Source organism: Choloepus didactylus, chromosome 5 (assembly GCF_015220235.1).
Source record: "Choloepus didactylus isolate mChoDid1 chromosome 5, mChoDid1.pri, whole genome shotgun sequence".
Taxonomy (NCBI): domain Eukaryota; kingdom Metazoa; phylum Chordata; class Mammalia; order Pilosa; family Megalonychidae; genus Choloepus; species Choloepus didactylus.
The window spans coordinates 30605678-30627546 of NC_051311.1; the positions used below are offsets into that span (position 1 = coordinate 30605678).

Sequence of the window (21869 nt, forward strand, 5' to 3'; positions counted from 1 at the left end):
AATTATCTTTATACATTGAATATCTTTTGTGGGTTGAGTTGTGTCTTCCACAAATACATATTTTGAAGTCCTAACTCCCAGTAATTGTCAATGTGACCTTATTTGGAAAAAGAGTCTTTACAGATATAATCAAGTTAAGACGAGGTCATATGGGATTACAGTGGACCATAAACACAATGACTGATGTCCTTATAAGAAGGGAGAGATTTAGAGACATATAGACAAACAGGGAAGAAGGCCATGTGGAGAAGGGACAGAGATTGGATTTATCCTGCAACAAGTCAAGGAGAACCATGGATTGCTAGCAACCAGTAGAAACTAAAAGTGGCTAGGAAGGCTTCTTCCCTACAGCCTTTGGAGGGGGCATGGCCCAGCTGACACCTTAATTTTGGACTTCTAGCCTCCAGAAATATGAAAGAATAAATTTCTGTTGTTTAAAACCACTCAGTTTGTGGTACCTTGTTATGGAAGCTCTAGGAAAGTAATACAATCCTAGCACACAGATTTATAATTATCACTTTAAGTTAACTTTTAAATCAGATAGGAGAGAAAAATAATAACAAACAAAAATATATTTATGCTCTCTATTATATTTACCTATGTAGTTGATTTTACCCGCACTCTTTATTTCTTTTTGTGGATTCTAGTTACTGCCTGGTGTCCTTCAATTGCATCCTTAGGGACTTCTCTTAATATTTCTTGTATGGCAGGTCTGCTAGTGACTGAATTCTCTCAGTTTTTGTTTATCTAGAAATGTCTTCATTCCTTCTTCATATTTGAAGGATATTTTTCTGGATATCAAATTCTTTGTTGACAGTTGTTTTTTTTTCCTTTCAGCACTTTGAATATGTCACCTGATTGCCTTCTGGGCTCCACAGTTATTGATGAAAAAACATCTGTTCATCTCATTAAGGGTCCTTTGTGTGTGATTGAGATGCTTCTCTCTGGATGCCTGCACAGTTCTTTGTCTTTGTCTTTTATCAGTTTTATCACGATGTGTTGAAGTGTGGATCTCTTCAGTTTACCGTATTTGGAGTATGTTGAGTTTCTTGGATGTATAGATTCATAGTTTTCATCAAATTTGGGAAGTTTTCAGCCATTTTTCTTCAAATAGTCTTTCCACCCTTCTCTCCCTGCTTCTCCTGTTGTGCATATTGTGTGTATGCTTGCTGGTGTCCACCAGAGACCTGGTGTCCAACAGATCTCTGAGTCTCTTCACTTTCCTTCGTTCTTTTTTCTTTCTGTTCTTCAAATTGGATAATCTCAGTTGGCCTGTCTTCAAGTTTTGCTGATTCTTTTTCTGCCTGTTCAAATCAGCTAGGGAGCCCCTCTAGTGTGTGTGTGTGTGTGTGTGTGTGTGTGTGTGTGTGTGCATGCATGTGTGTGTGTGTGTTTAATTTTAAACTTTTTTATTTTGAAATACTTTCAAACTTACAGGACATCTACAAAAATAATACAAACCCCATACAGAGAACTCCAACATACCCCTCCTCTCCCCTAGATACTCATATTCACTAATTTTAACATTTTGCCATATTTGCCATATCATTCAGTCTATCCATCAATCTATAAATCCATCTACTTATCCATCTATCTGTATTTCTGTCTGTTCCTCTAATGCAGTTTTCATTTCAATTATTATACTTTTCAACTCCAGAATTTCTATTTGGTTCTTTTTTTACAATTAATATTTTTTTGTTGCTATTCACTATTTGGTGAGACATCATTCTCATCTTTCTTTAGTTCTTTGAACATAGTTTAAAATGCTGACTTCAAGTCTTTGTCTAGCAAGTCCAGTGTCTGGGCTTTCTCAGGGACAGTTTTCTATTAATTGCTTTTGTTCCTGTATATGGACTATAAATTCTCATTTCTTTGCATGTCTCATATTTTTGTGGAAAACTGGGTATTTTAAATACTATAATCTTGCAACTCTGGAAATGAGAGTTTGTAGTTGCTGCTGTTTTCTTTTTGTCTAGTGACTTTTATGAACTAATTCTATAAAGTCTGTATTCTTTGTCATGTGTGGCCACAGAAATTTCTGCTTGCTTCATTCTGTTGTCAGTTAATTATTGGCAGACACTTCCTTAAATGCTTGTAAGTCTCCCAGTCTTTGCTAAGGGGCAGTGTGTGTATGTTGAGTCACACCTTCAACACTCAGTTGGCCATTTACCACTCTGCCTTAGCCTTCATTTCCTTCTTGCAGAGAACCTCACGGTTAGTCAGAGGTGGATGCTAAGGACCTTTTCAGATCCTTCCTGAGTATGCACAAAGTCCTGGTAATGCATGCAGCTCTACACATATATGAGCCCTTTTAGACTTCCAGGAATACATATGAGCCTTCAAAGCCTCCTATGGACATATCATTCTCCAGCTTTTCCTTTTAAGATTTTGGTTAGCCAGTTGTTTGCACCAACAGTTATGCATTGCCTCAGGCAGCCACAATGTTAAACAACTGCCTCTGATTATTTTCAATAAATATTCCAGGGTTTTTGCACAAGGTGAACTGTGAGTCAGACCAAATAGGACAGCCATGTTAGTGGAGTCTTCCAGAGAACAATCAGATAATTCAGATAATGACAAATCTCTGGAAATTGGCTTTTGAAGGAGCTCCAACTTCATTTGGTCCCCTCTAGTGATTTCCAGGTTACTGGTTTTCACTGTGATTGCAGGATGTTCATTTCCAAGGCTATCATAGAGTCGGGGCGGGGGGATGGGAATAGGACAAGTTAAAATGCCACAAAACTTGCTATTCATATGAAGATTTGGCCATTTTTCTTGAAGAAACAATCCCTAGATTGCTGATTAATTTCTGGAGTTCTGATAGCATTGATTCTGGCAAATTATGCAAGTGTTCTCTTTGCTTTTTTGAAAGACAGGATTTTTGGAGGTTATTATTATTATTTTTTTTTTCTGACATCAATTACCCTTATGATCCATTTTGTATCAGCAGTGAGGTATCCTTAGTCAGAGTTGGTGTTGCTTGCAACTAAGAAGTCTGATTTATAAAACTTCTTACAGAATTGCTTTCAGTAATTTGTGTTTTGGGTTGTTGACTTGATTTGTTTGTTTAATCAAAGAGACTATACTAAACAGCCTCATAAACTAATTGCTTCATTTGTGTAGGAATATTTTCAAGGATGTTTTCTACTAGATTTTTCAGTATTTTTAATCTAAAGGCCTACATGAGATTATTTCTTCTGGAGCAGAGGGCTAGGAAAAGCTTGGTGTCTCCTGAGTATGAGGTATGCGTTTTTCTTCTGGCTAATGAGAATGATATAACAGATCTTCTTTTCTTTACATTTTTGATGCCAGGAAGCTCAGAAAAAAATGTGTAATTCAAAAATAGATTACTGGCTGGGGAGAAAACATGGCGGCATAGAGAGAAGTGGAAAACTGTTAGTCCCCCTGGGAACAATTAGTAAATGACCAAAAAACTAGTAAATAACCAGGAATAACTGCAGGGAGACAAACATGACTGTCCACTCATCATCTACCAACCTGAATTGGGAGGAATGCCCGAGATCACAGCATAAAATCTGTAAGTAAAACTGCGGACCTGCGCTGAGAGCCGAGAGCCGAGAGCCCGTCCCTCACAGAAGCCGCGCGGTGCTAGAGAACAGCACTCTCCGAACAAGCTAACGTACCGCAGCCCAGCTCCATCTGGGATTTTAATGTTAACTGCTAAATACAGACAGTGAATCCTCAACAAGCAGACAGAGGCTTTTGGGGACAACTGACTTTGGGAGAGTCAGGGGACATATCTGTCTCAGGACGAGAAGCCCAGAGGCTGACAGGTGAACCTGGGAACTTTTCTGTCCCTTTTGCTTTCTGTGGAGAAAACTGCAGCTGCTTTCAGCCTACAGCACTTTGCAGTAAAGACAGACTCAGCTATTTTAAAATCAAAATACTTTGATCAGCAGAGTCTTAAGAAACAAAGAACTTCCTGATAGGCAGTGACCTCTTTGGAGGGGGCATAACTTCCCAAAGGAAAGGGAGGGGCCCAGCTTTACCACCTGCCTTTCCGAAACCAGACCCCAAAGCCTGGGGGAGGAGAGCCACAGGCCACACCCCCTTACACAGGCGGTGACAGACTGCACCTGCCAAACAGAAAAGCACAGGTGTATTAATCCTCTAAGAAAAACCATCAGGGGAACCAGATACTGAATATTTCCTCCTTCTGTGACCTGAACCTGTTCTCATCTGGGAAAACCTGATTGGGGTGGCCTAGGAGGTCAGATGCTTAGACAACAGAAAACTACAACCTACACTAATAAAAACGAAGCTATGACCCAGTCAAAGGAACAAACATACACTTCAACTGAGATACAGGAATTTAAACAACTAATGCTAAATCAATTAAAAAAATTTAGAGAATATTTCACAAAAGAGATAGAGGCTGTAAAGAAAACACTGGGCATATATACTGCAGAAATTGAAAGTTCAAAAAAAAACTAGTAGAATCTAAGGAAATGAAAGGCACAACACAAGAGATGAAAGACACAATGGAAACATACAACAGCAGACATCAAGAGGCAGAAGAAAACACTCAAGAACTGGAGAACAAAACACCTGAAAGCCTACACGCAAAGGAGCAGATGGAGAAAAGAATGAAAAAATATGAGCAACATCTCTGGGAACTTAAAGATGAAACAAAGTACAAGAATCTACGTATCATTGGTATCCCAGAAGGAGAAGAGAAGGGAAAAGGGGTAGAGGCAATAACAGAGGAACTAATCAATGAAAATTTCCCATCTCTTATGAAAGACATAAAATTACAGATCCAAGAAGTTCAGCGTACTCCAAACAGAATAGATCTAAATAGGCCTATGCCAAGACACTTAATCAGATTATCAAATGTCAAAGACAAAAAGAGAATCCTGAAAGCAGCAAGAGAAAAGCAATCCATCACATACAAAGGAAGCTTAATAAGACTATGTGCAGATCTCTCAGCAGAAACCATGGAGGCAAGAAGGAAGTGGTGTGATATATTTAAGATACTGAAAGAGAAAAACCACCAACCAAGAATCCTGTATCCAGCAAAGCTGTCCTTCAAATATGAGGGAGAGCTTAAAATATTTTCTGACAAACAGACAATGAGAGACTTTGTGAACGAGACACCTGCCCTACAGGAAATACTAAATGGAGCACTACAGGGTGATAGAAGACAGGAGTGCGTGCTTTGGAACACAATTTTGGGAGATGGTAGCACAGCAATGTAAGTACACTGAACAAAGATAGCTATGTATATGGTTGAGAGAGGAAGGTGGGGAGCATGTGAGACACCAGAAGAAAGCAGGAAAGATAAAGAATGGGACTGTGTAACTTGATGAAATCTAGTGTTCAACAATTGTGATAAAATGTACAAATATGTTCTTTTACGAGGGCAACAAGAAAATGTCAACCTTGCAAGGTGTTAAAAATGGGGAGGCATTGGGGGAGGGATGCAATCAATGTAAACTAGAGACTGTTACTAACAGAATCATTGTATTATGCTTCCTTTAATGTAATAAAGGTGATATACCAAGGTAAATGCAGATAAGAAGAGGGGGATAGGGGAGGCATGATAGACACTTGACATTGGTGGTATTGTCTGACTCTTTACCCTACTTTGATTTAAGATTACTTTTCCTTTTGCTACTTCCTAGCTGTCATTTTTTTTCCTCTTTCTTTTCCCTCTCTACCTTCTTTGATGCTCCCTCCTGCCTTGTAGAAGAAATGTAGATGTCCTTATATAGATAGTGGTGAAGGTGGTAAACACATAAATAAGTGACCATACAGAGAACCATCAATTGTTTACTTAGGATGGAATGTATGGGGTGTGAACAAAACCATCTTAGAAAAAATGGGTTGATGTCAAAACCTCAAGGGCAATATACTGAGTGAAATAAGCCAGACACATATGGACAAATATTGCAGGGTCTCACTGATAAGAACTAATTATAATATGTAAACTCATAGACATGAAATATAAGGTACCGAGATATAGGACGAGGCTTAAGAATGGGGAGTGGTTGCTTAGTATGAGCAGAATGTTCAACTAGGACAAACTTAAATGTTTGGAAATAAACAGAGGTGTAGGTGGCAAGATGTGAGAATAACTAACAGTGCTGAATGGCATGTGAATGAGGTGGAAACAGGAAGCTCAGAGTCATATATGTCACCAGAAGGAAAGTTGGAGGTCAAAAGATGGGAATGTATAAAACTGAATCCTATGGTGGGCAATATCCATGATTAACTGTACAAATATTAGAAAACTCTTCCATGAACCAGAACAAATGTATGACAATACAACTAGAAGTTAACAATAGAGGGACATATAGGGAAGAAATATATACCTATTGCAAACTATATACTACAGTTTGTAGTATTTCAACATTCTTTCATAAACAGTAACAAATGTACTATACCAACATTACGAGTCAGTAATTGAGGGGGGTTGGTTAGGGATACGGGAGGATTCGAGTTTCCTTTTCTTTTTTTTTTATCCCCATCTTTCACTTTATTTCTGGCCTGGAGTAATGAAAAGTTTCTAAAAATTGAACAAAAATTAAGTGTGGTGATGGATGCACAGCTGTAAGAGGGTACCAGGGGCAACTGATTGTACACTTTGGATCTTTGGATAATTGTATGGTATCTGAACAATCCCAATGAAAATTAAAAAAAATAAGATATAAAATTTCTCTTATACTTAAAAAAAAAAAGCAACTTGCTGCTTTTCTAAATAATCTCTTAAATTATTCAACATTTCATTGAAGAGGTCAGTCTTCTCTGTGTGCATCAAGTAAACCATGGAATCATTATATTTTTGGTGCCAGTTTCTTTTACTTTGAAAAGAAATGTCAACTGCTAAGCCTCCCTTTCTAAAACTGTTCATATGAGCTTTTTCCCATTAAGAAATCAAAGCGTCTTTATTGAGTACAACTTTAAACATATATCAAAGAATATGTGAGGAAATTAAATTTGGCCGGATCAACACCCCTGGTATCTTTTTTTCAACTTTCTCTTTTTGAATGTGTTTTCACATGTGGCTGGGTATTTTATATGTGTATGTTCATAAATATTTATTAAGCAAAACTGGAATAAAAAATTTTTTTTCCAAAAAAAAAAAATAGATTACTTAGTTATCTGCTGAACTAACTTTATTCTTAAAAAATATTCCATAGTTCTCATTTAAAATTATACTTTATTATTTTAAATGTAGGTAAATATAAATATATTAATATCTAACTATATTTTTTCTTTGTAAGTTGTTTCAAATCCTTGGTAAATAAGGTAGTTACTCTTTTATTTTACACCAAGAAACGTAACATTTGAATTAGCTCATGATCTCTGTGTTGCTTAATCTGGGAATGTTAAAGTTTAAGAGACAATATGTTATAATGATTAGATGTATTAGAATAGACTTCCAATTTCCAATTCTAGCTCAGCCATTTACTTACTTGTGACCTGGAGCAAATTACTAACCTCTTTCTGCTTTAATTTTCTAACCAGTAAAGTAGCATGTTAAGTAACCATACATAGAATGATGGTGAATATTAACTTAAATAATACATGAAAGACACTAAGAATAGTGCCTGGAAAACAGAAAGTGCTCAGATGTATTTGCTATTGCAACTAAAAAATGAAAGTTTGAAAAGCATGGAAACCTTAAAGATGGTGCTAAAGCAAAAGCAAATTGAGTGTGAGATGTTTGAGAAATAAAAGCAGACATGACTCCAGGCCAAGGAATAATGCATGAAAGTTGCAGCTTATGACATTTCCTCATGGCCATGAGGGCTCATCAGCCGCTGCAGGAAAGGTAGGGCTGAATGTATCTTCACTGGAGAGTGGAGCAAATTTTGAAAGAATCCTTCAGGAGCTGGCAATGGTGGAGAATTTTCCTCTAGTGGGAACGGAATATGATGGGAAGTATGCTGGGATATGGTGGGAAGAATGTGGAAGTCTAGAAGTCTAGGTTATCCTTGTCACTAATTTGTGTCAATTTATGATTGTCCTTAAAGTTTTCTGGGCTTGATTTCAATATTACTGGAAGTCTCTGGTGTCCTACCAGCTTTAAAAGTCTGTGCTTTCTCTGGCGGTACTTAAACATTCTTGTTCTTTTTGTAGTAGGAAGTTAACTTGACTGATTGCCCCTCCCCGCTTTGATTCATTTTGCTCCTAAATTGTATTTGTTCAAGTTGGAAGAAACAAAAAAGAGTTAAGGTGGATAATTGAACCCTAGAAAGATGATATATGACTGAACTCATTATGAGCCAATAAAAATGACTGAAATCAACCTGTAGTAAATTTAATGTCTCCTCATGATATTACCTTCAGAAATTGTGCTAAATTGTCTCTTAGTTCACTTATGCCCAGGCAGTACCTTGTATAATTGCTTGAAAAGCATTATACAATGCCATAAGTGATGATGAGCAAGTGATAGCTCTCACAAGCAACAGTTGATGGGTCAAATGTACAAGCCTATTAAGGAAAGGACTGGAGTAAAAATAGAAATTCCTACTCTTGGAATCTGAGGGGCAGATGTATATAGAGAGGGTTTGACTTGATAGTATGCTTATGCAGATACTCAAGCAACACTAACGGTTGTGGAAGGATGGGGGAGTTGATAGTGAGGTGGGAGGTGTGGATGGTTAGGGTAATATCTGCAACAGAGGGACCTGGGAATTATACTATGTGTCATGCATGATGATGGAAGTTTTTGGCTTTATTGAATGGGAATGAGCAACGGTACTGCGAAAAGTGCAGGTGTTAATGAGTTAGACAGATTCAGGTTCAAATCTTGACTGTATAAACTAGGTCAGGTCACTTTTTGTCTCTGAGCCTCAGTGTCTTCATTGGCAAAATGGAGCTAAGGATACCTACTTCACAGGATTATTATGATGAGTAAATTAAACAATGTATATGAAATGCCTGGAATATAGTAGTTATTCTACAAAAGTTAGTTCTTCACTACCCTCTCTCTCTCTGATTCGTTTATTATTTCTTCACTTGTCCAAAAAGATTTATTGAGCCCCTATTATGTGCTCAGTATTGGAAAAATAATAAGCATGACAAAATACTTGCTATGTCTAGACTGGGCAGACAGAAAATAAACCCATAATTAAATAATTTCAGATGGTCTTGTTATGAAGAAAATAGAACAAATTAAAATGAGTGAGTATAACTAGGTTGTGCTTACATGGCTACTTTAGCTATGGTGGGCTGAGATGGCCTCTCTAAGGTGATGACATTTAGGCTGAGAGATAACTGATGAAAAGGAGGCAGCTGTGATCTGGGAATAGAGCATTTTGGGCAGAAGGAATATTAAGTACAAAGTCAATGGAAGTGGTAGGAGATAAGGATGGAGAGGAAGGCAGGGGCAGATCCTGGATTCTCTAAAGGTCTTGGTAAGGAGTTAGGGTTTGATTCTAAGTGAGATGGGAAGCCATTGGAGAAGGGTAAATCTGATCTACATGCATATCACTCAGAATGAATTGGTAGGGAAGAGATTATGAGGAGCCTGGGAAGAGTGGATACAGGGATACCAGCTCATAGGCTATTGCAATGTCCACTTGAGAGATGATGACTTGGGCTAAGATAGTAGCAGTGGAAATACTGACATACAATGGTTTTAAGAAATAATTTGGGGTACAGCCAACAATATTTTCTGTTAGGTTAGATATGGGATGTGAGGGAAAGTATAGAATTCAGGTTGACTCTCAGGTTTTGGAGTTAAGAAATTGATTGATGCTCATTATCTTCTTAGCCCTTCGAACCCATGAAGACCCCAAGAGAAATATGGGTTTGTATGGAAAGTTCCCAAATTAATTTTTAAGACCATAAATAGAATATTAGAGCTAGAAGAGACTGTAGGTATCATTAAATTAACTGAGGCCCTGTTTTAGTTTCCTTGGCTGCTCAAGCAAATACCATGCAATGGCTCAGCTTAAACACTGGGAATTTATTCACTTCTGGCTTTGAGACCAGGAAAAATTCCAAATCAAGGTATCACCAAGGTGACGATTTTTCCCCAAATACTGTGGAGTTCAGGGGCTGGCTGCTGGTGATCCTTGGTCCCCAGCTTGTCACATGGCAAAGCTTCTGGTCTCTCCCTTCTCTTCCAGATTCTGTTGATGCTCAGTTTTTGGCTGCTCCTTCTGGCTTTTCTCTCTGAATTTCATTCCACTTATAAAGGGCTCCGGTAATAGGATTAACATCCATCATGACTGGGCTGGGCCACATCTTAATTAAAGCAACCTCATTAAAAGGTTCTACTTACAAGGGGTTCATTCCCACAGGAATGGATTAAATTTAAGAACATGTTTTTCTGGAGTACATACAGCATCTCAAACCATCACATCCAGGATAGTCACACAGCCAATTCACGACAGAACCAGAATTTGTTTACGGAATTCTTTTTTTCTGAAATAGTATAATTTTATATTTATAAAATGAAAAAAAAAAAGCACCTATTTTTGAAATGTAAACTAAAGAAAATAGAGCCCAGTAAAGTCCTCTTGTTTGGAATCAATTAAAAAAAAATAGACTTTATCTTCTTCATTTAGAAGATTCTCATGGAGGGGAAAGGAAGTCTCCCCAGGTGACAAGTAGTTTTGGGGGGAGGGCAATTTTAATGTTTCTCAAAAGAGACCATGGATTTTGTAAGTATTACTCCTCTGATTAGTATATGTGTTGAGTTAGGCTGGGACTGTACATTAACATTTTCCTATGTTCTCCCCCATGTGATTTTTTTCACTATAAGATGCTCCTTTTAGCAAGGAGCCAAGTTGAGGTAAGAGAACCTACAATTTTGGCTACTAGACAGTTGTGCTTTTTAAACAATTGTTTTATTAAATATTGACTAGATACAGTTTATGCATTATATATATAATCATATATATAATGCATAAGGTATAAAGAATAGCAATAGAGCAATGAATTATGAACCACATCCCTCAGTTTAAGAAATAGAGTGTTACCAATATCTTTGAAGCCCCTGGATGCCTCTTTACCAATTCCTTCTCTTGATTTCCCTTCTTGGGGGTTTATGATTCCTCTGCATTTCTTTGTAGTTCTCCTACACATATTTGCATTTCTAAATAATATATTGCTTTGTTTCAAGTGGATTTGAACTTTATATAAATAGAATCATATAGTATGCATTCTTTGGTGATTTGCTTTTACTCAATGCCTTGTTTTACAGATGCATCCATATTGTTGCTTACAGTTGTTGTTCATTAATTTTTCACCACAGGATGAATATACCACAATTTACTTACTTGTTCCATTGTGAATGGACATGTAGGTTGTTTCTAGACTTTTGTTATTTCAAAAGTGTTGCTATGGATATTCTCTTGTCCCTGTCTCCTGGTGCACATGCTCAAGAGTATCTTCAGGGTGTACAGGGAGGTGTGCAATTGCTGGATATGCATATCTTCAACTTTACTGGAAAATAGCAAATTATTTTCTAAAGATATTATATGGGTTCACATTTCCACCAGCAGCATAGGAGAATTTTTACTGCTTTACATTCTTGCCAATACTTGATTTCTCAGACCTTAAAATATTTGCCCATATGGTGACTGTGAAAAGGTATTTCATTTAAGTTTTAATCTGCATGTCCTGAGATCAAATATCTTTTTATGTTTATTGCCAGTCATACTCTTCTGATATGAAATGCTATAGAATATCTATAAAGCATATTTTAGTAGCCAAGAGTCATCATCATTATATTTTTGAAACCCTGGATCTTTCCCTCCATACATATGCTAATTGCAGCCTCTTCCTTCTTAGGTGACGGCAACTCCATCCTTCCAGTTGCTAAGGTCAAACACCCTGGAGTACACCCTGCTCTCTCTTTTTCTCTTTTCTGTCACATCCCATGCAACAGGAAATCATGTTGGCTCTACCTTAAAAATATATCCAGAATTAAACCACTTCTCACCACTTCTGCTTCCACTTTGGTCCATGGCACAACAGTTTCTCCCCTGTATTACTGTGATGTCTCTCTGCTTTATACTTACTTGTAGTACATTCCCTTAATAGTAGTCAGGTCATGTCACAATTCTTAGCACCCTACAGTAGCTGCTAACCTCACTCAGAGTTAAAGCCAAAGTCCTTAAAAATGGTCTACAAATTCTTACTGGATCCCCCAACCTACCCCCACCTCCTTGTCCTCTCTGGCTTCTTGTCCCTCACTCACTCTGCTCCTTGTTGTAACTCAAACATGCCAGGTATGCCCCTACCTTAATGCCTTTGCTCTAGTTATACTTTCTACTATGGTCCAGGCACTGCTCTAAGCACATAGGACAAAGACCCTTGCATTCATGGAGCTTACAGTCTAACAGGAAGACAAACAATAGACAATAAACATAATAAGTGATAAATTACACAGTAGAGTACAAAGTATTAAGTGTTATGAAAAAAGAAAATGCAGTGTTCCAGTTTGCTAATGCTGCCACAATGCAAACCACCAGAGATGGATTGGCTTTTATAAAGGGGGTTTATTTGGTTACAAAGTTCTAGTCTTAAGGCAATAAAGTGTCCAAGGCAACACATCAACAATCAGGTACCTTCACTGGAGGATGGCCAATTGCCTCCGGAAAATCTCTGTTAGCTGGGAAGGCACGTGGCTGGTGTCTGCTCCAAGTTCTGGTTTCAGAACGGCTTTCTCCCAGGACTTTCCTCTCTAGGCCTTAGCTCCTCTTCAAAATGTCACTCTTAGTTGCTCTTGGGGCATTTTTCCTCTCTTAGCTTCTCCAGAGCAAGAGTCTGCTTTCAATGGCCATCTTCAAACTGTCTCTCATCTGCAGCTCCTCTCTCAGCTCTCTGTGCATTCTTCAAAGTGTCCCTCTTGGCTTAGAAAGCTCACTCCTGTCTGAACTTTTATAGGGCTCCAGTGAACTAATCAAGGCCCTCACTGAATGGGTGGGGCCACACCTCCATGGAAATTATCCAATAAGAGTTATCACCCACAGTTGGGTGGGGCTTACTCCATGGAAACACTCAAAGTCTAATCAACACTAATATGCCTGCCCACAGAAGATTGCATCAATGATAATGGCATTTTGGGGGACATCATACATTCAAACTGGCAGAAGTAGTGAAAGGGGGATTCAGACAGCCAGGAAGTTATGGAAAGTTACAGTAGTAAATAAGAGGTCAGAAAAGGGTTACACTGAAAAGGTGAGATTTGAGTAAAGACTTGAAAGAACTGAGAGAGTCATGTGGATATCAGGAGGAAACATTTTCTAGGAATTATGCTGGCTTGTTTTTCTGTGTTTCTATTAGACAATAGGAAAAACAAAACAAATTGAAACACTAGGGCTCTCAGGACCCTGAATGAGGCAAGAGAATTTTCTTTAGATATTACCAGGACCCAGAGTTTTTTCCCTGGAAGGAAACAAAAGGGTTCAGAATTCTTTCTGAACCAGTTTTCTTTTCTTGCCTCAGAGGTTGGGTTGTGGGTACATTTTCTGTGATTACTTGAATAAGAGAAAAATCCCACCTTTGACAAAAGGCTGGAAGTAATACAGGTTGTATGTGAATATTGCTTGGCTTGGTTTCTTATAGGGCATAAAGAGGCAAAAAAGAATTTGGTCTCTGTCTCAAAACTCTGGTCGCATTGTGATCAAGAAAATCAAAGTAAGGCCTAAGACAGTGATGGGAATTATCCCTATTTTTGGCAGTTTCAAAGATGACATAATGGTGAAATTGGAGTATATAGTAATAAGCAGCATTCTGAATCACGGACGTGTGAGTCATAATGTTGGAAACATTGGCAATGTCCAGACAATTATCCCCATCAGTATAGAAATTTGAAGATGTATTGAAGTTTGGAAAGCTTTGGTAATTTCTCAAGGTAACCAATCTACTGATTAATAAATATCTGTTAAGTGCAAGGTACTATAATATGTAATATAGGGCTTAAAGAGGAACTCAGGCCTTAAAGAGCTTATAATCTGACTGTAAATATTAGATATACACAAATGGAAATGTTGACTTACAGCACAAAAAATGTATGATAAATGTCAAATGAATGGTTGAGAAAATAGCTTCTGTAAGTTTTCTGTTTTATTCCTGGACTGTAAGCTCTGTAAGAACAGAACAGAATCAATTTTTCTTCCATTGTGTGTCCATATATTTTGAATGAATGAAGAGGATGTGATTGTCAGGAAAGACTTTCAGGAGAAGGAAGGTCTTATGAACACTCAAGGATGATAGTTCTGAATTTTATTAGGTGGAAATAGGATATGAAATAAGGTGCTGGGCTTTAGGATTGAGAAGGCAGTTAGGGGTTGGGAAGAGAGGGAAAGGCAGGCTGGAGGAAGGGCTCTTTTGGAAGAAACAGGGAGAATGTTTGGAAGGGTAGTGTTTTAATTTCCCAGGCTATGACAAATACTACACAATGGATTGGCTTAAACAACAGGAATATATTGGCTCATGGTTTTTAGGCTAGAGGAAGTCCAAAACTGAGGTGTCAGCAAGGTGGCAGAAGGGCGGTGTTTTCTCCCTGAAGACTGTGGCATTTTGGAGCAGGCTGCCTTGTGTCTTAGGCTTTTCTGTTACATGGCAATGTACATGATGGTGTCTTCTTTCTCTCCCATGTTCCAGCCTATATCTGACTTTGGGTTCCCAGTTCCTCCCTGTGGCTTTCTCTATGTCTGACTTTCTTCTGCTCATAAAGGACTCCAGTAATCCGATTAAGATCCTCCCTCACTCAGTTGGGCCACACCTTCACTAAAAATAACATCTTCAAAAGATCCTATTTACAATGGATTCACACCTATAGGAATGCAGATTAACATGTGTTTTTGAGGGTAAATAATTCAACCTACCACAGGTAGAGTAAGGCTAAAAAGTAAAGGGTCTTCATTGCCAAGCTCTAAGGAGTTTGATTTTATTCTACGTTAATGGGGAGTCATTTTCTTGAGTAGGCAAGAAAAATTGCATTTTAGGGACATTAATCTTTTAGAGGTATGTGGAGAAGAGGCTTATGTTTGAGGTGACAGAGTTAACTGGGCCACCGATCTCCAGTTTGGGTTAAGCTTATTTATGTGGTGGTAGTTGCAGAGTACCCAGGAGCCTTAAGAAAGAGCAAGCACCTTTTCTTATATCTCATCGCCCAAAACAAATCACATGGTCAAGCCTGGATTTAAGGGGTAAAAATTACATTCCACTTCTTGTTGGGGAGAGTGTTAAAGTCGCATTGTCAAGGGGCAAGTATACAGGGATGGATGAATTCATGGACATTTTTGAAACCTACCAACACTTAGTTAAGTGTCATAAATATCAAAGACAGGAAACAAGATAAGAGGTGGATGGGCCTTTTATCGACTGTATTAAAAGAAAATAAAAATATTCTAAATGATTGGAGTGTTGGGTTGTAAAGATCACAAATGATGAATGCATCCACCTTCTGGAATACATGTTTAAGTCTCACAAACCTTAGAATCTGATGTGTTTACCTTCTGACTTGGAGAGTTTTATCTAGAAACTATTCAGGTCAGTTTAGTAGAATATTATAACCCAACTCTCAGAACCTAAGTATCCACAAAAACAGACTCAGAAAGACTGCTTTGCTTTCCCTGGTCCTTTAGGCTCTGAGACATTTAAAAAAATAAAAGTGAGCATTTAATACAACCGTTGATAGTTTTCCCTGGTTTATTATCAGTCTATGGCAGCAGGAGCACACGACTCAGAACAAGCCTCAAATTCTCCAAGTCACCCTATTACCAACATTTTTAGGTATAATAAATGATGTTTGAGTGCCTACAAGTTTTCAGGAACCAAAAAATGTTTGAGTCTTAAAATAATTTTTAGCTCAGAATTGCAAAAAGAAATAGCAAAATCTAAATTATATATATTTAATAAAATGTCTATTAAGAACATTATATCAACTTTATTAACTGTTAAATTTAGATTCATAAAAACCTAAATGACATTTGAAAGCAATCTGTATATTTTCTGGCTTCATAAAAATTTTTAACTAGAGATGTCAAAAAAGTCACAGCCAAATAGCAAATTAAATGACTTTCTCATAGCCAAATAAATCCAAAGGTACAATTATAAAAATGCCTTAAAATTCAAATTTTATAGCAGAAAACCCACAAAACTTAAAATGCAGAATGGGGATGAATCGTGCTTAATGTTTGGTTGCGTTGTAAAATAAACGTACTGTTAAGGGTCCGGAGGGTCATAAGACCCTAAACATAGTCTTACCCGAGAAATTTGGCATGACGCCTAATATTTAAGATTATCTGTTTTACTGATAGGGAAACCTCACAACCAAATCAGTTTATCAGATCACAAGAATACAGGTTTCCGGAGTTTCCGTCCAAAGCTTGTATTTTTAACAACTGATTTCCCATCTTTTATCTACTTTGGCAAAGCGGAAGTCTCTCCATGAGATAACCCTTGCCTTCCTCTGCCAAAAAACCTCTGTGTACTGAGTACTAGAGCTGTTTTTGAAGAGCACTAATCGGAGAGGTCATAATTAACTCCCGCGGGGAACAAAAGCACCGGACACTGCAGTTGTAAACATCCACTCCCTGTGGGCTAGAAACACTGTTCTAGAGATCGCAGTAACCACTACATTACTTCCACTGTTTAAGAAGGGAGAATGGGCACTTCCGCAAAATTCAACCACAATCACATTCTCAAACACTTCAGGCGGGAGTTCACCAGCCCTCCCAGCTCGCCCCAATCTGGATTCTGGGTCTTCGGCCCCTGGGGGCCGCAGGTCGAACCACACCCCACCGGCCGTTCCAGGCCCCGCCCCCGCTCCCGCCCACCCAGAGCCTTTGTTGGTTCAGAAGCCTGAGGCCAAGCAGAAAGCGAGGCGCGCTTCTCTGACGCCACGGCGCGTTCCCTCTGACGTCTCCCAGAGCCCTCCTCCATCCCTGCTGCCCCCCGGAGGCGGAGCGACCCCGCCCCGGCCCCGCCCCCTCCCCTGACTCCTCCTTGTCCGCGCGCTGCGCCTGCCCCTCCTTCAGCCGTGCGGCTTCGGCGGCTTCGGCGGCTTCGGCGGCGGCGGTTGTTGTTGTTGTCGCGGTTCCTGTTCTTGCCCGCGGGTTTAGGGCTCTTAGTCCTGATCGTGGTACGCGGCCAAACCCGACTGGTCCGGTGAAGCCGTTGGAACCTCTCAGCCCCTGGGGGCGATGGTGCGCTGGTGCGGGTGGATCCGGACGGCGGGACGGCGGGCATGAAGGAGGATGGAAGGGGAGGACGAGGTGTCCGTGCGGGAGCAGCATTTCCACAGCCAAGTGCGGGAGTCTACGGTGAGTGGCGGGATGCCGGCCTCCTCCTTCTCGATCCTCAGCCGTGGCTCTGGCCTCGGTGACAGCCCCCGCCTCACCCCTCAGGTGGTGCGGGCCCCGCGACCCCCAGGCCCCACGGCGGGCCGGCTCCTGCCCCCGCCCCTCTCACGTCCCGGGTTCTCCCGCCGGGCCGACTAGTGTCCTCGCTGCGTTCGCGCCTCCGCACCTCCGGCGTGCCGCCGCGGCAGGCCCTTTCATCGCCATCTCCCTCGCGGCCGCCACCTGCCCGGAGTTTCCTGTCTGGCACCCTTCGGCCCCCCCGCCCCCCGCCCCGCAGCCTCACCTCGAGCTCCACTGCCCTGCCACCCCTCCGGCCTCGGTGCCACCGTCAGAGCTTTAGCTTTATAAGCACTGTCGTGTCGTTTTGTCGTGTCACCTGCCCTTTCTACAATGAAGTGGCCCACCTGTGTTGCCTCACCACCCACATTTTCTTTCTTTGACCGGTATAGGTGGAATCACAGCATTCAGGTTGGGAAAGGTTAGTTACTCTAGCCGGTTCTTGTGCCCGTGCTCAGTTGCCTGGCAGAATATACAAGCCTTAGTGTTTGGTACCTCTTAGGGTTAGCAAGTGTTATTGGGCACTTGTTAAGTGCCAGCCTCCGATCTCAGCTATTTGCAGGCAAGTATTTTCCATTCCTCTGTTTTAGAAGCATGGGTTTGAAACCTCCTTCTCCCCTCCGCGCCACACGTTTGCACCCCTCATCCTCCCTCTCCAACCCCCACTTTTATTGTTTGAAGCGTTTCTGTTTTGAGATGAAAAGAGCGATTGTTTTTGAGATTTAGGACCCGGGCAAAAGTTCACATTGCTTTGGAAGCATCTTCTTATAGAAGTCTTTTGCTCCCATGTTTCATCTGTGCTGATCTCAAGAGTTCAAGAAGCAGAGGACTTTAGAAAGTCTAGTTTATGTTTGTATCTTTTTATGATGCCCCTAGAATACATTATAACTGGGCTTCTTTTTCATAACTGTGTTAAATATGTTAATTTTATAGATTTATATTTATTCCTCCCCTTTTCTGAGTAATTTCTTTCAGGTTGATTAACACTCTTGGTTTGAGGTGAAAAAATTCTGGTTTAGAATTGCCTAATTTGTGTAGGCAATTTGTATATTGATCTTGACAATTGGGAATTGCTTTGCCAAATCATACTTTAAAATAAAGAGGAGATATAAATTCTGAGTTAATGGAATTTGGTATAGCATATTTAGTTTTATTTTACTTTTTAATGTTTTAATTGAAGCTAAAGTACACAGAAAATTAATAATCATAAGTGTACAGCTTAAATTATTTTGAAACTAAAAACACCTGTGTAGTCCAGGACCCAGAATAACAAACAGGACATTACTGGCATCCCAGAGGCCCACCTCTTTGTAGTTACTCTCCATTCCACTAAGAGTAGTCACTATCCTGTGTTCTAACACCATGCAATAGTTTTTTCATGTTTACTTTATATGAATGGAATCTTGCAATAAGTGCTTTTTTATGCCCAGTTTCTTTCATTCAGTGATGTTCGTGAGATTCCTCCATGTTCTGTGTAGCTGTAATTCATTCTCAATGTTGTAGTGCTCGTTGTATGAGTATACCAAAATTAATTTTTCAATTTTTCTGTTAGTGGGCACTTCAGTAGTTTCCAGGTTTTGACTATTTATGCATTTCTGTTGGTTATCTACCTGGGAATGGAATAGCTAGGTTTTAGGGTATGCATTTGTTTATCTTTAGTAGTTACTCGTAAACAGTTTTCCTAAGTGGTGGTACGAATTTACACTTTTAGCAATGCGGTAAGAGAGGTCTGATTGCTTCCCATCCTTGCCAATGCTTGGTATTTTTGGTCATTTTTTATTTTGCCTATTCTAGTAAATGTGTAGTAGTATTGCACAAAGGGTTTTAAATTGCATTTCCCCCATGACTATTGAATTTGAGTACTTTTTTATATGTCTGTTAATCATTTGGAAGTCTTTTGTGAAGTATCTTCAAGTTTTTTCCCCATTTTTTGATTGGTTTGTCTATCTTTTAAATACTGATTTTCAAGAGTTGTTTACATATTCTGGGTACAAGTCCTTTATCGGATATATGTATTGCAAATATTTTTTTCCCACTCTGTGGATGCTTTTTCACTCTTTTAATGATATCTTTGATAAATCAACATTTTAGATTTTAATATAGTTCAGTTTATTAAAATGTTTTCTTTTAAGATTAGTGCTTTTTATGTCCTATTTAAGAAATCTTTGCTTTTTCCAAGGTTTTGAAGACATTCTCTAGTGCTTTCCTCTAAATACTTTACCGATTTACTGTTCACGTTTAGATCTTCATTCCATCTGGAATTTTTTTTTGTGTGTGTATGGTGTGAGGTAGGAGTCATCCCCCCCCCCCCAATATGGATAGCCAATCAGTTCGGCACAATTTATCACTAATTAGATGATTATATATTTGTGAATTTTAATTTTGTACTCTACACTATTTCATTGGTCTGTCTTTAGCTTTATTTTTTAGTTAATTAGATGTTCTGTCATTTGGATTGAGAAGGGGACCCGTATTATAGTGGTGGAGAGCTTTATTACCTTTGTCTGCCATCCTGTAAACAATCCAGTTGTGGCACTGATTATAGAGTTCCTTAGTTCTGCCCCTCCTTATTCCATTTCCCCTGACTCAGTATCATGGGTGATGAACGTATTCTACCTCCTACAGAAGCAGTGTAGACAGTGACCAAGCGCATTGACATTGACTATAAATGCTTGATTTTTCTCTAGGACTTGTTGCCAATTCTTTTAATTATTGAAGTCTCTTTGTTTTTTCCATATAATGCTATAATTTCTGTGTTTAACTTTTTTTTAGAATTCAGTTTTTTTTGAGATATATTCACATGCCATACAATCATGTGATACTGATATTCACAGTGCCATCATATAGTTGTGCATTCATCACTACAATCAATTTTTGAACATTTTCCTTACTCCAAAAAAAAAAAATAAATAAAAATAAGAATAAAAATACAAGTACAAAAGAACACCCAAAGCATTCTATCCCCCCATCCCAACCTGTTTTTCATATAATTTTTGTCCCCATTTTTCTACTCATCTGTCCATGAGGGTGTGTGAGCCACAGGTTTTCACAATCACACAGTCACACTGTGTAAGCTACATAGTTATACAATCATCTTCAAGAATCAGGACTACTGGGCTGAAGTTTGACAGTTTCAGGTATTTTGTTCTAGCTATTCCAATACACTAAAAACTAAGAAGGGATATCTGTATAGTGCATAAGAATGTCATTCAGAGTGACCTCTCCGCTCCGTATGAAATCTCTCAGCCACTGAAACTTTATTTTGTTTCATTTCGCTTCCACTTTTTGGTCAAGAAGATTTTCTCAATCCCATGTTGCTGGGCCCAGGGTTATCCCTGGGAGTCATGTCCTGCATTGCCAGGGAGATTTACACCTCTGGGAGTCATGTCCCACGTAGTGGGAAGGGCAGTGAGATCACCTGCCAAGTGAGTTTAGAGAGAGAGAGGCCACATCTGAGCAACAAAGAGGGTCTCTGGTGGAGACTCTTAGGCACAATTATAAGTAGGCTTAGCCTCTTCTTTGCTAACAAGCTTCATAAGGGAAGCCTCAAGATCGAGGGCTCAGCCTACTAAATTGGTAGTCCTGAATGTTTGTGAAAATATCACTCATCACCCAGGTGGGGAAGTCCAACATTTCTGCATTTCCCCTCCAGTTCCTCAGAGGGTCCCTGCAAATATATTTTTATTCTCTGCCCAAATTACTTTGGGATGTATCAGGATTTCACACTAATCTGTACAAACCTACCAGATCTCACTTCCTATTCAGAGTTCCATGTAATTATGGTGTTTGAATAAACTGACCACACAAATTAAATTATTTAGTATGCTACAGAAAATATAGATCTGGCACTAAATAAACATCTCTTCCCTTGATTTCACATAGAAGTTGAAGTTTTAAAGCACAGTCAATATCATCTTTTCCCTTTGGCCTGATTTGCCTTAGTCCTAACCACATCTGCTTCATTCATATCTCTATTTGAAGTCTGAACTCTTTTTCAGCTTTTTTAACAGTTGCTGTATGAGGTAGTACTGACATTCATAGCTGCTGAGCTCTAGTTCTGAGTTTCAGGTGTCCTCTGTTTAACATTTAAATACTCATGTAGTAATCCTATTTTATCTTGAGTAGTCTGAAATAATAGTTTTTTTATCAGTTATTTTAATGATCACCTTGTACTTTAGCTATTAATAATCAAGTGGTAACAATCCATTTCTTTCCTTGTCTTTTTTCCCTTTTTACTTTTGGACTTCAGGTCCATAGAATTGGATTAATCATAATCATTGGTTCATGATATGCATTCTTCATTGGTACATATGTGGCTTGCTTTTTGTTAACCTGTATTTAAATACTATGTGTCCATGATCCCATCATCCCTCAGGAGTACTAAAACATTGAGAATAGCATATATACCCAACAGGAGAACTGAAATATTAATAATAATTTATATATGCCTATTCTTTATTCTTGCCATGCATGCATAGTAATACTTGTCCTTTGATTCATCTATTTTTCGGGCGC

At 39.0% G+C, this 21869-nt stretch overlaps 1 protein-coding gene across 11 annotated transcripts in view; it reads left to right on the forward strand.

Moving 5' to 3' along the window:
* Positions 1 to 16986: 16986 nt before the first annotated feature.
* The window catches only part of LMBR1 (limb development membrane protein 1), a 360445-nt gene continuing 355562 nt past the window's right edge, over positions 16987 to 21869 (forward strand). For 9 of the 11 annotated variants that reach the window (XR_005216916.1, XR_005216915.1, XR_005216917.1 and 6 more), the window contains exon 1: positions 16987 to 17258. Coding sequence is in view for 6 of the 11 variants with exons in the window: in XM_037835728.1 (XP_037691656.1) it covers positions 17193 to 17258 (66 nt within the window). In the remaining 5 variants the exon portion in view is untranslated. The remainder of the gene's footprint in view (positions 17259 to 21869) is intronic. The other 2 variants (XM_037835730.1, XM_037835733.1) reach the window with 1 other exon arrangement.